This window comes from Ursus maritimus, unplaced genomic scaffold (assembly GCF_017311325.1).
Source record: "Ursus maritimus isolate PB19 unplaced genomic scaffold, ASM1731132v1 scaffold_9, whole genome shotgun sequence".
In the NCBI taxonomy this organism is placed as follows: Eukaryota; Metazoa; Chordata; class Mammalia; order Carnivora; family Ursidae; genus Ursus; species Ursus maritimus.
In genome coordinates this window covers 42,228,375-42,246,033 of record NW_024427107.1, presented here as the reverse complement: position 1 = coordinate 42,246,033, position 17,659 = coordinate 42,228,375, and the positions used below count along the sequence as shown (strand labels likewise).

At 39.4% G+C, this 17,659-nt stretch overlaps 1 protein-coding gene across 4 annotated transcripts in view; it reads right to left on the bottom strand.

Moving 5' to 3' along the window:
• Nucleotides 1-17,659, bottom strand: part of CPQ (carboxypeptidase Q) — a 439,474-nt gene that overhangs the window by 290,742 nt on the left and 131,073 nt on the right. For all 4 annotated transcript variants that reach the window (XM_040625805.1, XM_040625806.1, XM_040625807.1 and 1 more), the window contains exon 3: nucleotides 11,907-12,114. In XM_040625805.1, the coding sequence (XP_040481739.1) occupies nucleotides 11,907-12,114 (208 nt within the window). The remainder of the gene's footprint in view (nucleotides 1-11,906; nucleotides 12,115-17,659) is intronic.

Sequence of the window (17,659 nt, the reverse complement as noted above, 5' to 3'; positions counted from 1 at the left end):
ATGGTAAACTCTAAAAATAACTTCAGGAGTTATTACTCCAAAGCTCATGCTGCTAATGAGAAAGTTCAGAGGAAATGGTATTGATTACACCCCGCTAATTAGTTGACTTATCTGAGATAGCTTGGGTTCCCTTGGATATAAAAGGTGAATTCCTTCCACTGCTTCAAATATTCAAGCTTATTGTGAAATACTAACTTTCACATGTATTAAGCACTTCGAAATTTTTGATGCTTTGTCAAAAAGAATAATGACTGTAATGAATTTTAATACATATGGTTTTAAAAATCCATGGAGTGATACTCAAAAACAGTAAGAGGAGGAAAAAGGTGAAAGCTCCTCTTTACGAAAGCAGGCCAATTAATAAACATGAGAGGAATCACTGAATTAGAAAAACATTTGCCACCAGCAATGTAATGACTGATTCAGACAAGAATCATTAACATCTGCTACCTTTTCATCGGGGGAAATTTTATTGGGGGACTTAAGATTCACAAAATCTCAAAGCATCTCACCATAATTACAAGGTATTCCCCCTAGAAATGTGAAAAGTGGCTTTCCAATGAAGAAATCCAGAGATGCTGCCTTAGACAAGTGATCACATCCAGGCTCACTAAGAAAGAAAACTGACATTATTTGCTTCTTTATGCGATGCAATAGGAGGGACGTAACATTATCCATATAGGATTCTTGCCAAAAATAATTAATCTGAATCTAATAATGAGGAAATAACAATTCCAAACTGAGAGACATTGTGCAAAACAGCTGCCTGTATTCTTCAAAAATGTCAGTGTCGTAAAGTATTAAAAAGGCTAGGTAAGAGTTCAGATTAAAGGAGACTAAAGATACAGGACAACTAAATGTTAAGGACGTCCTTGATTGGATTCTGAAATTGGAAGAAAATAAAAAGCAGGGACGTTACTGAGAGCGAGGAACAACTGGAGCAATCTGCATATGGATAAACTTTGCATTATGTAACAATGTAAATTTCATAGGTATGATGAGAGTGACAACACTGCATTATGTTAGAGAAGGTTCTTGTTCTCCTGAAATACATGTTAATGTATTTCTGAGTGAGGTGTCTTCATGGCTACACCTACCTCACTTTCATATGATTCAGAAAAGGAGAAAGACAGAGAGAGCAAATGTGGCAAAATATTAAATAATAAATGTTGATGAAGGGTATATGAGTGAACACAGAAAGCAACTGATAAATTAGAATTCACTAACTTTAAAACTTTTCCTCACCAAAGACTGCTAAACCAAAAAACAAAACAAAACAACAAAAACAAGGAATAGGCAAGACGTCAACTGTGAGAAAATATTTGCAAAACATATATCTGATAATGCACTTGTATCTAGAATAAATGAAAAACTCCTACTACTCAATAATTTAAAAACAATCCAGTTGGAATGGCTGGGTGGCTCAGTTGGTTAAGCGTCTGCCTTTGGCTCAAGTCATGATCTCACGGTCCTGGGATCGAGCCCCACATCAGGTTCCCTGCTCAGCGGGGAGTCTGCTTCTCCTTCTCCCTCTGCCCCTCTCCCCAGCTCATGTGCGTGCCTTCTCTCTGTCTCTCTCTCTAATAAATAAATAAAATATTTTTTAAAAAATCCTGTTATAAAAGGGGGGAAAAGACAGGAGCAGACTCTTTCACAAAAGATGATTCAAAAATGACCAATTGTCACGTGAAGGAGTGCTCAACATCATTCGTCATAAGGGAAATGAAAATCAACATTTCAGTGAGGTACCAGCACACCCCCACCAGAACGGCTAAAATTAAACAGACTGACAGCCCAAATTTTGGTGAGAATGTGGATCAGCCTGAACTTTCACACAGGGCTGGTGGGAAAGTAAAATGGTACCACCTCTCTGGAAAAAGTTAGGCAATTTCTTATAAAGAGTTTATGAGTCATTTAATATTCTTTCAATTTTTAGCATAGATTGATATCACTCCCCCCAAAAAAAAGTTGGGGAAAAAATCTGTGATACTTTAGAATGTGGCTTCAGAAAACAGACATGATTCAGTATGTATCTATTTCTGGTGGGTTCTCTATTCTTTTGATCTTAGATGGTTTCTTTAAATAATTATTCACTCGCAAATATCTCTCGTCAGTACCTGTCAGTGTCAGGCAATCTCCTGTGTACTGAAAATATAACAGTGTAGAAGAAGGATGCAATCCAGTCCTCATGGAATTTATATTCTTATGGGGACAAACATACTAAACAAGTAATAATAGGTAGATAGACAAAAGTTACCAAATGTTATTAGGATTCTGAGCATACAGAAGAGGTACTAGGTAAGAGAATTTGAGGGAAAATGCTACTCTACTTGGGATGGTCAGGAAAGGCCTTTCAGGAAAAAAAAAAAAAAAAAAAAACCTTTCAGTTGAGATCTATAAATTGAAAGGAAGTCAGCCATAGAAAAAGCTAGGGAAACAGAATTCTAGACAAAGGAGGTCAATGAGTACAAAGGCCCTGAGGTGGAAAATAGCTTGGATAGCATTTAAAATAGAAACTTGCTGCATCTCCATCAGCTGGCCACCAATCGCTGGTCTGAGTCACCACAGCTTTAACACTTACATGCGAGAATAATTTCAAGCATTCAGTGTGAGGCCAGAGTGGGGAGAAAAGATAAAGAGCAGTTTTAAGCCAAAGACTGAAGGAGACGAGAGTAGTTCCTGAAATCAGGAGATAATCAGAACCAAGGTCTCTGGAGCCCACACTGTAGAGAATTCTGGAGTTCTGCTTTTTAAGATAAGTTAGTTCAGATCAAGCTACCTGCTCTGTCCTATCGTGACCTAATGATGACAATGACAATATTGACCATGATCAAAATAAGATGTCAATTATAATTCACTGAGTGCTTCCCATGTACGAGGTCCCATGTCTAGTGCTGATCTCATTCCATTCTGTTGACAACTCTAGAGGTAAACAGTATTCTCCCCACATTACAGATGAGGATACAGGCTCCCAGTGGTTAGGTAGTGTATGTAAGGTGGGCCACACAACCTCTAAGTGGCCGAACCTGTGTTTGAATCCAGGTCTATCTGATTCCAAACCCCACAGTATACACTGTCAGCTTTGTTAGCCTCCAAAATGTCCCTAGTAGTACCTTCTGGTTGGCACTTTCTCCAGAAGGCTAAAGAAGCCAACAGGTCATTTGGATGCAAGAGGAGTCAAAGAGTTGTCTTTAGCTTTCATGAGAGAGAGGACAAAAGCACCCGCAACGGCGAAAGACTGACTAGAGGCTACTCGGGAGTCTTCTGATTCATACCCTACACTAGGCAGTTTCCAAAGGGAACTGCATAAGCAAACAACATTGTCATAATCCTGAAACCTGAAGTCAAAATGCATTAATTTCTTTTTACCACTAGAGAGTCAGGAAAACATGCCACGGTGATGTGATTCTTAAGCTTGTGCTTTCAATAATCAGAAAGCTGGAAAATAGAAGGTGAACATTTATATACATTTTAAAATTATGAATGCAAAATAGCAGCCAAGAACAAATTTTTATATCAAGGTTATAAGCAGATGAAAAATGACAGTCAGTACTAGGAATGCAAACAGACCATTAATTATAGAAGCCGCACAAAGCACCAGAGTAATATGCAGTTTGCAACACTTTACCAAAATTTACATAACTATATAGTCTCCTCTCAGATTCCAGAGATTCTATTTTTGATAAGTAGCAATTCAAAAGGTTAGTCACCTCATCTATAGTATTACTCAACTTCTATGAATGTGAAATGGTGACACCTTGAATTCACATGTTAGCAAACTAGATAGGCTGCCCGTCACTCTTTATTCACTCATTCCAGCGCTACTGTGTGCCAGGCCTTGAGAATGGCCCCCGGGACACGACGATGATGAAGACACACAGTACGCCCCCAGGAGAACTTCCAGTCCAGAGACAGAAACAGACTAGCAAACACGTCACCCCGAATTTGGACAAACTAAACAGGTGGAGTTCAAATTGACAATATGGTGCTAGGTTGCAGAGTGCAGAGGGCTGCAATGACAACAGTAATAGCAAATAAATTATTTTTTTCTCCTCCCTCCTTTCTTCCTTTCCTTTTCTTCCTCCTTGCCTCTCTCTGTCACTCCATACTTCCCTCCTGTCCTTCCTCTTTTTGTCAATAAGTATATCCAGTCATTATTTAACAAGACTATACAACATTAGCACTTTACACGTATGTAAAACTATGTGTCAGGCAATACCAACATCTCATTTAAAACCGCACAAAACACCAGGAAGAAAGTAGTTATTTCCTCCCACTTTACAGATGAAACTGAGGCACAGAGTTTACAGTTTGCCAAGGTCACACATCTGGCAAATGGCTAACAAAGATTCCAGAAGTGGGGGTGGGGTCAGGAGTCATTGCCCGATCCTATTCATTATAAGGAAGTGTGCCTTGTCACACCACCTGAAGCAATAATAAGATTTCGGTGATTAAAGAACATTTTGGAATTTCTAACAAAGGCCTTCTAAAAAGAATCTGCCTTTCAAAATCAGAGAGAGAGGAAAGAAAAGGATGATGAGAAGAAAAAAAAAATCGCTGCGTTCAGTGTGGGTCTTCTCCGGTTCCCCCCTCGGGAGCACAGTGGCCCTCTACCTGCAGGAATGATGAGAACTGGCATTCTGCTTGATTACTGTGCATCTGTTACAAGCCTCAGAGCGGATGAAGCAAAAGCAACGTAAGGCAGGAAAAGGACCTACTAATGGAGGCTGGCCCAGTTGCCTGGTTTTGAGTCACGGTGGTATGTATCTTCCTTATTTTGTAATCCCCAGCAGGCACATATGCCCCCCAAATTGCAACGATATTTCAAAACAATTTAAATCAAGCTTGATAGCTAATTATGCTAAGGTCACGCCAAAGAACCAAACCACCAGGACATCAAAAATGCAAGACGGTCTAAGTGTGAAGTAGCAGCATTAATTTTCTCCCATTAAAAAAGCAACAGGAGGTGGGGGGACAAGCTTTTTTTACTCTCTGGGAAGAACTGGTTTTCAAAAATCATCCAAAACAGACCTCTTAAGACATTTCACCTCTGCTCGGAATGTTTTAAGCTGGCCCTCTGATTACAAAAATGTTCATGTTAAATCTCATCAAGAAGCTTTCTTAAGATGAAGAATGTTTTATAAATTGTAATGGCTTTAATCAGAGCCTTCTTTGAAGCTATTTAACCCTACGATGTAGCCCAACCAGCACTTCAATTAAGTCATTTATCGGCTCTGTATTAATTATCATTATAGGGATTGATTTATAGACTTTTTCACAGCTCTCTCACCAGATGGTATAACATTGTCCCTCTCCAACGCTCCATAAACATCACCTGGATTCACTCGTCTCTCTCTCTCTCCAGCTGAATGTTTAATCAGATCTCAGCCATCCTCAAACTGGATTGCTGCTCTTCCTCCCTCCTCTTCACTGTCTTCTATTAACACGGTACATGAAGGCCAAGTGATATAAAACATAAACCAGGAGAATTTACAAAGCAAGTTCTAGCAACAGCTCATCACCACCTCCATGCATTCTTACCCAGCGCGGTGATGCAATTCTCACAGTGAAGTGGAGGGAGAGCCTTTTGCTTCCTTAGCTGATTAAAACTTACGGTCTGTTCAATTATCTGGGGCAATGGAGAAAATAACTAGGAAAGAAAACGTGTATTTGGCAATGGGAGTACAACAGACAATTTGGCCTCAGTAGAGTTACCTTCTGAATTGCATTTTACTTGGGCTTACATAAAAATTACTTTGCATTCTTGAGCTCGCATGTTGAGAAGGCAGGAGTCCCAAAGTGTGCTGCATTGCAAGGAAGCCAGCCTAGAATTTTAAATTGCCTTGGGTGATCCAAAAAGTAGATAATAGAGAAATGGAAATGCTTACCTGTTCCCTGTTTTTTTCTTACAAAATATAAAAGCCAGGTTAATGGAACTTCCCACGGTTGCCTTAAACTCAAAATGTCTAAAAACCAAGCTGCTCATGTTGCCAGCAATCAGCTCTGTCTCCTGACCCCTCACACTTCTCATCATTCTCTAGTCACCAAGCTAGGTGGAGAGAAACCGGGAAACTTCCACAACTAGAAAGGGTACATCCCATCAACTAAACAGACTTGGTGGCTTATCCAATCCGTTGGCCTGCCTTATGGAACATACTAGATGTTGCCAGATCTGGTTTTTCTCTAAAAACCACAAACTCCTATTTCTATGTAATTCTCATGATTTTTAAATATTGGGCTGAACTGAACACAGATGCATCCCACGGTTTTTGATTCTTGCCTTACAGTAAATTTCGACCCTTCCTCCTGTTCCCCTTCAAATACAACCAAGTACTGATCACTTTTCCACACTATCCCTCTTTGCTGTCTCTCACTTTCCATTCCCACTGCCATCATTGATGCCCTCATTATTTCACATTTGCATTATTAGAGCACTATCCTGGCTTTCCTTCTCACAGCAGGCTATGCAGTCACCAGATTAATCTCTCTGAAACAGTAGTTCCCAAATTTTAACATGCATCAGAATCACCTGAAGGGCTAATTAAACCACAAGCCCCATCCCCAGGCTTTTTGAATTTAATGGGTCTCAGGTGGGGCCTGATAATTTGCATATCAACAAGCTCCCAGGTGAGGTTGATGACGGTGTTCCAGAGACCATCTTTAGAGAAACATTGCTCTAAAACAACTCTACCACATTCAATGATTCCCCATTTCCTCCACATAAAACTCAAAACTCCCCAATTTGGTAGTCTGGATTCTTCATAACCTGGTCTCTTCCATTCACCCCCAAATTACATCTCCCTGATCTCCTGTGAAACCTTCTGGCCCCGGCATACTGGTCTACTTAGGTTTTACCCAAGTGCATCATGCATTCCCACCTTGATCATGTATAGAATGTCTATACACCCCCCTTCTCTTGCTCAAGTTCAACTTCTTTGTTGAGTGTACCCAAAATCTACATCCTCTATGTAGCCAGCCCTAATCAGATTTCTGCTATCCCTTTAGACTCCAAAGCATTGGCTCTTCAGGTTGCTTGGTGCAATCCAAAGGGCATAGAATTTAGAAACAGAGACTCTAATTATGAATCCTAGTTCTTTCATTAGCTGTGTAACTTGATTATTTAAGCATTCTGAACCTGTTTCTCTTTCAGTAAAAGAGATACCAATTATCTGCCTCTATCGGATTGCATAAAGAATTAATTAAAACAAACTATTTAAGCCTTCAGAGATGCATAGTACAAACTAGTTGCTAAATAAATGTCCATTTCTTTCCTTCATTCCTTTCCCCATCACTCATTTAGCACTAAATATAAAAAGAGATTACATTAGTTTTATATTTTAAGCTTACCCTCCTCTCTTTTAGCCAGATAGAATATTTCTGAGGGACAAAAAACATGTCTAATTCATTTTAATAACCCTATGGCTTGGCAACTTCTGAGCACTGGTAAGCTCTCAATAAATATTTACTAAAAAACTAATTAATCTAGGAAATAATGTAAGACAAATGTTTCCTCTGCAGAACTTAAATTAAAAATTAATTTTATCCTTAAAATATCCTCCTATGACAAAGGCAAAAGGTATTTTACATACAGAAAACCTAAAAAAGATCTAATGAGAGTCCCAGTTGATACTTAATGGTGAACAAAAGAAAAGTCACCATAAAAAGCATCTCTTTGAAAAAAAAAGAAAAAAAAATCTCTTTGAAGTATTTGAGCACAAGAATACTAATAATGGCAATACAGAGCAATGACAACAATGAGCCTGGAGATATTGAAGGCAAGAAGTAACGGACGTTTTACAGATGTTTCTTAAAGACATCTGTCATGTAACCATGTGACTGTTGTATTTCCAAAATGGCTGACAAATACTGTTAACTGCACTGCAAACTGGTCAAATACAATTTCTGCCCTTCAGCAGATTCTCTGATTTTGAAGCTGAACAGAAACTAATTACAATTTATATTCTGTTCTCTAGTGTTGCTGATCTCTATGCTACTCCTAAACGGAATCCTGTGTCACCACCCCCACAGAACTATGTGTGAAATGTCTGCTAGAGAGAAGGGAGTGGTTTTAATCAATTAGCAATTCAAAACATCACTGTTCATGAATGTTGTGGCAGAAAAAAGATATTATCTGGCTTATAGGGCACCTGGATATTTTCCTTAAATACAGAGCAAAGTGCTCTAAAAATTCAAGTAGTTTTGAGCTTACTATACGGAGCCCATGCAGTTTGGTCAGAGAGCACTTAGAATCTGGTCACCTGGTTTGTCATAAAAGCCCTGCCATGACTGACTATACAATTCCAAATAAGTTCTTTCCTTCGACAGAACAGTTCCTGAGTGACTATTATGTAACAAACATACTAGATGATGGAGATATAGAAGTTTTAAATATATATAAATATATGTTTAAATATATTAAATATAATATTAAATATACACATATATTTTTTCATGTTTTTCTGGAACTTAGAGTGGAGTCAGGTGATTCGGATGGACTGGAGAGTTTACCTTTCACTGAGGGCATAAGGGCTGACCAAATTTCCCAGCCTCCACATAACTTCATTCTGGCCAGTGAGACGTGAGTAGAAGTGAGCTGTGCCTCTCCAGACCTGGCCATGGAAAACCTCCTGTTTGATTTTCGACTTTCTCTATCTTCTTACTTGCCAACTGGATGCAAAAGAGGACTCTGAGGTCTTAGAGGTGATGGTGTCACAAATGGAACCCTCTTGGAACCATTATGTGAGCAGTCAACTCCTATTGTGTTAAGTGACTAAGATCTGAAGTTGTTACAACAGCTGGTGTACCCTACCACACCACGAACCACAACTACCCCTGAGACATTATTATACAGAGTATGCACAGGATGATGTGGGAATACCAGAAAGAGGCGGCTCGCCTGGGCTGGAGTTAAGTATCAGGGAGGGCCCCCAGAAAAAGAAACACTTATGATGAATCTTGAAGGACAGTATGAGGCAGTGAGGAAGAGGATAGAAGGCTGCAAGAGAGAAAGCATATGCAAAGTCATGAAACCTCGAGGAAACGTGGTACGTCGGGAAGTGTGACTCCTGACCACTAGAATGCGGAGTGATGTTGGGAAATGGAGCTATTCAATATGTGTTTGCTGAAATGACTAATAAAGAGCAGAACCTAGGAGACATACTAATTATCAGAAATAAGGGCAGAGAAAAAAAAGTACTCAAGAACCATCTAACTTAAAAGGCAAAACAGATGACACTCTCTTCCCTGAGGGAGGAAATGCAGGATAAAGAGGTAAAAAGATGAGTTCAGTTTTGAAGAAAACGGAAGTGCAGATAGCTACGGAACATCCGAAAGATGTATCAGGAGGTGTTGGGCTGTAAGGGCCTAGGGCTCAGGCAGCGGTAGGGGAAGGAGAGGTGGGTTTGAAAAGTGTCCCAGCAGAGATGGTGGCTGAAGCCACAAGCATGACAGGACTGCTCAGGGAGAATGTTCAGAGTGAGAAGCCAGGGAGACAGAAAAGGAAGAGGGAAAGTGGGCAAAGAGGGAAAGGGTGAGAGCAAGAAAGAGAAAAAGAATATGAGAAAGAAGTCGTAGAAGCCAAAGAGAAGAGATATTTAGGAAGCAGTCAACAGTGACAAAAGCTTCAGAGAGGGGAACTAAGATGATGGCCTGAAAAATGTCTGTTATCCTTGACAACTAGGGCTGCTCTTTGTGACCTTCATAGGTTCCATTTCAATACTAGCAAAGCCAGATTAAAATGGTCTGCAGAGTGAATGACGGATAAAGAATTAGAGACAGGAACATAAAATAATCTTTAAGGAAAGTTAGCTCTAAGGAGCAACTAGCTACAAGTGGACAAAGAGGCAGAGTTTGTTTCACTCTCGTTTTATTTTTCAGGATGTAAGACTTAAACATGGTAATATGCTGAATTCTTCGAACTTTTATTTCTCTATCTGTAAAATGGGAATAATAATGTCCCTTTTGCTCGGTCCACTAAGTTGTCATAACAAGTAAGATGACACATGCGAAAGATTCTGAAGTAGTATGTAAAGGACAATGTTATTATGTATTTATAAATGTCAAAAATACAAAGTTATAAAAGTCAAGAGTCCGGTGAAATATGGTTAGCTATAAAAATCAATGAAAAATTATAATCCGTCTAGATCTAGAAATATGAAGAAAAAGAAAAATGTCTTTTTAATATACACTATAAGTCATTGACCCCAAATATTAGAAGCTAACAATAGATGTCTACATCTTATGCTGGGCAAAATTTTTCTGGGCCTCCTAGGTTATAGCCTTGGTTTCCAGATGTCTTCATTAAACCAGAAAAAAAATGTCAATTAACCCTGGCAGATTGCAGTATACGAAGTCATTTGGGAGTTTATTAGTCTTTTGAGTAGCAGTTCTTAAATAAATATTTTTGGCAATCACCCAGTTTCACAAAGTAATAGTCTAACTCCATAATTTAGATCTCATGACCAGTGAAACCATGGCGAATGGCCACAGCTTGCTGAGGAGTCTGTTATTTTAAGGGGCAATTGAGGTATTCTGGGAAGTAAGCTAGCCAGTTTAGGACTTCCCTTCTGGGAAGATTAACAATCCAAAAGAATATGGTCCAATGATTATTTCACTAGTCCCCAAACCTTTAGACTCTACAAAGAACATTATTTTAGCACTAAGACATCAGTGGAACTAGTTTCTGTCTTATAAAACTTTTAAAAGTGGTTTTAACATGTCCCATCTTCCTCTCTGGGAAGATATCTTATCCACATAAAAGAAAAATGTCCCTTTCCTTTTTTTCTCGTGCTTTTGGACAACTCCCTTCTGACTTGGTTTCCTATGTGCTGGTATCCCCTCTCTAATATTATTTTCAAGGGTGCAGCATGCTAATTAAGATCAAGCAGCGGTGTCTCCAGCTCCAAACAAAACTCGTGTAGAATAAATAAACTTTTCTTTACAATAGACACTAATCTGATCTTGAACCCAAAAAAACCCTATCTGCAATTGTTTCTTTATGCCGTGTTCTCTTTTTTTTTATCTTTGGGAGCTCAGACTGTGACTAGAATGGTGCTTCTTTTATCCATGTTTATATCAAATACTTCACCCTTAATGTGTGACACTACCATATGTAGCATTAAACTAGGCCAAATGTCTACAGGTCAAGTCTTGGAACTTTTATCCACTGCAATGCTAAATTTTATCCTAAGACTGAGGGTCAATAAAGCACTTCACAAGTACCTCAATCAGAACTGCAAAGAAAAAGACGAAACTTATGTTGCCCTTAAATGCCACAAAATACTTACACAGACCTTTGCAGAAAATCAAGTATCTTTCATAAGTTCATCTCATTAATTCTCAAAGTAACATTGTAAATTTGTAATTCTTCATCATTACTGATTCACAGAGGAGAATGCCAAGACCCAAGGAGTTTAAGAACATTCCCAAGGCCACATATGTGTTCGGGAGCAGAACCAGGTCTATATCCCAGATCCTCTGCTTCCTCCTCTCTTTCCACTATACCACAGACAACTCCCATCACGTTCCCCACTTTATTGTTATTTCACTTCTCTAGCAACAATGGGAAAAGGCCTGGCTTCCTCTGAAGTCATTAGGAATCTTTGATGAAACACAGACGTGAATTCAGTTCTCCCTCCAATGAAAATACATAACATATTGGTTACATAAGGAATGTTATGGGGTCATCGTGGATGTGGAAAGCTTTTTAAAAGAATGTACAAACAATGCTTGGAATCCTAAAAAGGCCAAAGAAGATGTTACAAACAAATGACCAAATATGGAATGGGGGAAAATTCTGTAAACAATCAGTATTTTCATTTGAATGGTTTGTTTTTATTTCATAAGGGCCCCTCTTCCATGGACAATCCTGGTTTTTTAAAGAATTTCAAATGAATACCATGACCAACCTGTAGACAGAGAAGGAAGCCACTGAACGAATCAGGGACGCCAAAGCCCCGACTTTGGCAGCTTCCACTGCCCCCCGGACCCGGTACTGCACTGTCTTCGAGTAGTTGACGTAAGGCTGATTATAAACAACAATCTTCCCTCTTGCTTCTCGGGCCCTTCTCTGCAGTTCCTTGAAAGAGGTCACCACCAGAACTTCTGCCGTAATGCCTGCAAATAAAAGTCATACAGGATTAACTTATGGTTTCCGACCAGCCAGGTTGAATCGGCACACAAAAGGTCATACATGCTTTATCTGCTACATCTGACAAACTAGTCTGAGGACATCAAAGTCTTACAATGATCTGCCATGGGAGAAAGACTGCAGAGGTTAGCCAGTTTCCCAAGAGAGAGAAAAGGCATTCAAAATAATATGACGTATGACTCAGAAGGTTTTTCAACTCACTTGACCAGCTGGTACTAAATCACAAATTACTTGAAAAGATAGCTTTTTACCCCTTCTTTCCCACTCTAAGAAGTGATGAGTTTCACAGAATGACACTAATTATTTATAAAGAAAATGCACTTCAGAAAGCTCCCATTGGGATTAATGAAACACATATTTATCTTTTTATAAAATTATTTTGATATGTTGTTAAATAACCTTCATGGACAGCATACAAAGAATGGCAGTTCATGACGAATGTTCTTAGAAGCCAAGAATCTTCAAAAATCCAACTTTTGACAAATAGTTAATGTAACCTCTATCAAGAACTACAAAAAATCAGCTTGTTTTCTTTCCTCCTTTATACAAAACAGTCTTAAAGAATATGAAAACTTCCCATGCTTCTCGACTTAAAGTACTTGTCCATCCCCAAAACACATCGCTATTCTCCAGATAAAACTTCTGAAGATGTTGTGTAATTGTCCCATAATCCTGTTGTCTCATTTAGAAGAGACATGTCATCTTTCCTCCTATAAAACTGGCCCAGATCTTCCTGATTAGGGAACAGGGTTTCACAGCCTCTAAGAAGTCATTCGAAATTGCCAGACTCCTGAAGATCCAATTTGATGGAGCCATTTGAGTGACAAGGAGAAGATACTCAGCATCAAAGGCCAGGTGCAGTGACTAAAACTATGAAAAGAAAGTGGCCGGCACCTACTGTTTTGTGGCTTTAGCCATGCAGTCATGAAATACGTCAGTAAAAACTGAAGTATCAACATGTATTTGGCATGCTTCCTTAATCTTGCAAAATAGAGAACTAGGTTTTTCTGGAAGGTTAACAGATGTCATTAAAATATTAACTGTTACTTGGAAAATCCTTTGAAAATGCACTGCAGGTATGAGAGAATTCTTGCTTTCAATACAGGCCTCATTGTAATGGACCCTTTGGGCTGGCTCCACTCCTCCTTCTGGTTCCCCTTTCTGGACTCAATTTGTACTTTTACTTTAAAGTGACTGGCCACAGATCTATAAGCATGTCTCCACCAACATTCAGAATTTAATTTATAATAAAAAAAAAAGCAATGTACAATTATAAAAAGGAAGCCACTAGCTTTTCCACATGATAAATACATACATATAAACATACAAGTAAGAGTTCAGCTAGACAGACTTTGAGATTCATAACTTTCTGAAACCTACCTTAATACTTGATTAGTGTTACTGTTGGCGTAATACAAGAATTTTTTTGATGGTTTTCAGTTGTTCATAATGAATAACAGATTCAAGGGTCCACCCAAGGCTGTCCCAGCACTGGGGTAATTTTGGCATCTGGATTACAGCCACTAGAAATGAAGCTGAATTTCTATAAATTTTCATAGGTCGCTGCAGAATTAAAGTCATAGGAGGGTGGTACTTCACCATGGTCTGTGGTACAAGTTCTTTTAACACATGAGAGTGTGACGGTGTCCTGAACAGCCAAAACCCATCCTAGACACCACCATTCCCAATGCAAATCACTAGTAGAAGCTATAGGTCAAAACCTGTGACTGCAAACATGGAAGAACAGTTCAAATTAACTGGTTTCCTTAAAGCTTAGAGTCATCTCTGACTCTTCTCTCCTTCAGCTCCCACATCTAATTAATCCTCAAATACTGATAATTTTATGCCTTAAACATTGATTGAACCCAGGTCCTCTGTTCCACATTCTCACATCAGGCCCTCATTACCTCTGGACTGAGGGCCTGCTACGGCTCCCTCCTCTTCCACCCACCCACCACCACTGGTGCCCCAGGCTCCAGCCCAGCTCCCCCAAACTTCACCTCCACAGAGCTGCCTGAACTACCTGAACTACTGAGGTGTCAGATCAGCCTATGTCACCACCCCAGCCCTGCCCCTCTCCAGCTCTGCTGAAAACCTTCATTTTAACATACCATTCAAAGCCTGTCCCTCTCTACAAACCCAATATCCCTTCTCTTCTAAGCTCCATCAAAAATGCACTGAGAGTTCCTGCTCTCACCGTGCCAGGACACTCCTCAGCATCTTTGTTCACATTATGGTACATCATGTCTTGTTGATCTCATTCTCCCAACTCCATCATGTGACTAACACCTACTTATCCTCCAGGATGCCATTTTAAGAATCTCTTCTTTAAGAAGCATTCCCTGGCCTCTGATCTCCTGTCTCATTTCCTCCCTGCCAGCCCCAAGAAAGGCTGGCTTATAAACCATCCTCCTCGGGGCTTTCAGAGTATGCTGGGCCTACATGGGCACCGGACAACTGAAATTCTGCCTATTTATGACTCTTTCCACCACGTAAACTGTGATCTCAGGGACTGGGGCTATGTTCATTTTTGTTTGCATCTCCTGGGCCTAATATAGTGCTTGGCATACATGTAGGCAGTCGGTCAATAAACACTCCTTGAATAGCATTGCTCCAAGTAGGGTACCACTGACTGGGTCTAAAGCATTTCCATAAAAGTGCAATTTTACCTTTAAAGTTTGATAGCACTTCTCCCATAATAACTCAGCAGTCTGATTCTCTTACCACCCAGAGCACAGCTGCATAACAATAACCAAGCGAAAAAGGCCTTGGGGCAGTCAGAATAGGAATATAAATTCCAAGTATGAAAACTCAAGGACGTGAACATAAGAAAGCTCCTCTGCTCTCCGTTAGAGCCTCTCTACCCTTACTTCACACAAAATTCTAAATCTAGTATTTAAACCTATAAACCATGAGAAACAACAAATCAAAAGGGAGAGATATGGTTAGGAGCTGATAGTACTAAAAACCCCCGTGTCAGAGATAGGAACTTGTAAAATAACAAACGCTGACAGAAGTTTCTGCAGTGCTGGAGATGTTCTCTGTCTGTGCTAGTGCAGTAGCCATTAGACACATATGGCTATCAAGCACTAAAAATGTGACGAATGTGACTAAGAAACTGAATTTTTAATGTCACTTACTTTCATTTGCAGAGCCGTATGTGAGTAGTAGCTACAATGCAGAGCTCACAACCACTGCGGACTCAGCCGTTGTGGAGGCAAATAGCCAAAAGCATCTCTGTCGGCCCTGAGGACCCTGCTCCATGACAGCTCAGTAACAGACACGAGAGTCATGGTGATGACCAGCAGCCGTCACAGGCCAAGTGGACTGCATTCAGTATCCATCTTTTGGGAAGGCAGGGCATGGAGAAAAAGCATTTAAGGAAGATTTTTGCTCAAATTGAATAAAATAAAACGAGGCCACCGGGAAGACTTCACTCGTCTATATTAGTTGTGTTTTGACACGTTACACAAAGGAAATACTCATGTTCTCCTGCAAACCAGCATGCTCCTGTTCTTTCCCGTGTTCTCATCTCCTTCTCCCCATTCTCCATTCTCCAAGAGAGTACATAAAAACCCCTAAGACCACAAAACCAGTGTCATAATCACACTAAGGTCTGCCCTGACCTCCCTATTCATAAGTGCAACCCACTCTCAGACTCCCTCTCCCTCTTCCCTTGCTTCATTTTTCCATAGAATTTGTCACCTTCCAGCTATACCTACTACAATCATGTAAGTTCCATGAGCAGGCAGAATTCTTTATCTGATTTATTCATTAATGTTACCAAAGTGCTTGAAATGGTGCCCGACACACATTATGTGAAACTCACACACACACACACACACTCATAATCACAAACACATGTACACATGCATATACAGAATGAAGGAAAAGAAACCAAAAAAGAAAAAATTAAAGCATAATAACACCCCATCCCTGATCACTCTCCAAAAACGTATACTTTTCAAGGAACTTGTGTATTTCTGTGGGTCAGGATAATTGACAATAATAGCAATAAGAGCTATATTCGAGTATCTATTGTTTATACTAATGGCCAGAGAAATTGCAAAGTAGTTATTAGGAGGATATTGATATGCAGAGAAATACATTTACACAACTACTAGGTGTCGAAGCTGAGATTTTGAATCAAGGATCATGCTCCTCCTATTAATTGCACTGCTATCTCCCTTCACACATGTACAATAGAAAGGCTCAGTATTTTCATTTTAAGGGGAATAAAGAGGAAAAACAAATAGGTATATAAAAAGTCTTCCTAAGTTACCACTTATTTTTCTTAGCCTACCCTGGATTTGACTCATAAATCAGAGTACTACTGTCACATTAGGTCCTGAACTATTAACAGAGGAGAAGGGAGGGAGACTTCACTCTAGGACAAGAGTCATCAGACTCTGTTAGAGTAATGAAAAGGATTATGATACTTAATTCTGAAGAAAACGTGGGACTGAAGCTAAGAATATTCACATTATAAAGCAAGTCTCTTGGCTACAGCTGATTATACCACAAAAACTGTAAAAATCCTCAGGTGCCTTTTTATTCTCCACACCTAATTTTTTAAATTGATCAATTTATTTTTTAAGCGACTTACCCTGAGCATAATTACTGCTGTGGTCTCCTTGCAGAGACAACAGATGCTGGCTGCTGTGGTGTTGGCTCAGAGATCATTTTTTCTATGAAGAATTTGATAAAGAGACTCCAAGCTTGGTTTCTTCTGACTGGATTCACCCCAAGAAAAGTTAAAAATAGAAAGATAGTGAAGTGAGAATTTTTATAATGTCTTCTGTTATTAAAAGGAAAAGAAAAGACTACAAACAGAAAAACACGTCTCTGGGGCTCAATTCAATGTGGTATGTTTTAGAAAATTGATTCTGATTACAGAAGACTTAGCCTCCAAACAGGAAATACGCCAGCCCCACCCAAGAGGAAGCCTAGCTTCTTACTCTTATCACATAATCTTATGCTGAGTACACTACACAAGATAACTAGGTCCAGTGGAATGGCTGGTTTTTCCTGAGCTCAGTTATGGAGAAGGGAAAATAGTTATTCTTGGAAACTCAGTGTTTTGGCCTGAAGTAGTAAGGAAATTGCAAATTCATGGCAAGATAGATAAAAGAACATCAGAGCAGTCCTTTTTGAGTGTCCATCTGTTTATGGAGAATATTATAATTGTGTAATGTCCTTCTCATGGAAGAACAAGCCTTAAAGATTCAAATTCATTCAACAAATTTACAGCCCTCCTAGTAGATGTGGCTGCTTCATACTGGACATTGGGGGTAGCATGGATTTGACTAATTTTCAGCCCTATTCTTAAAAATTGGAAAATCTGGGCACCAAAAACCATAAGATACCTAGAAATAAACCTAACCAAAGAGGTAAAAATATTTATACTCTGAAAACTATAGAACACTTATGAAAGAAATTGAGGAAGTCACAAAGAAATGGAAAAACATTCCATGCTCATGGATTAGAAGAACACATATTGTTAAAATGCCT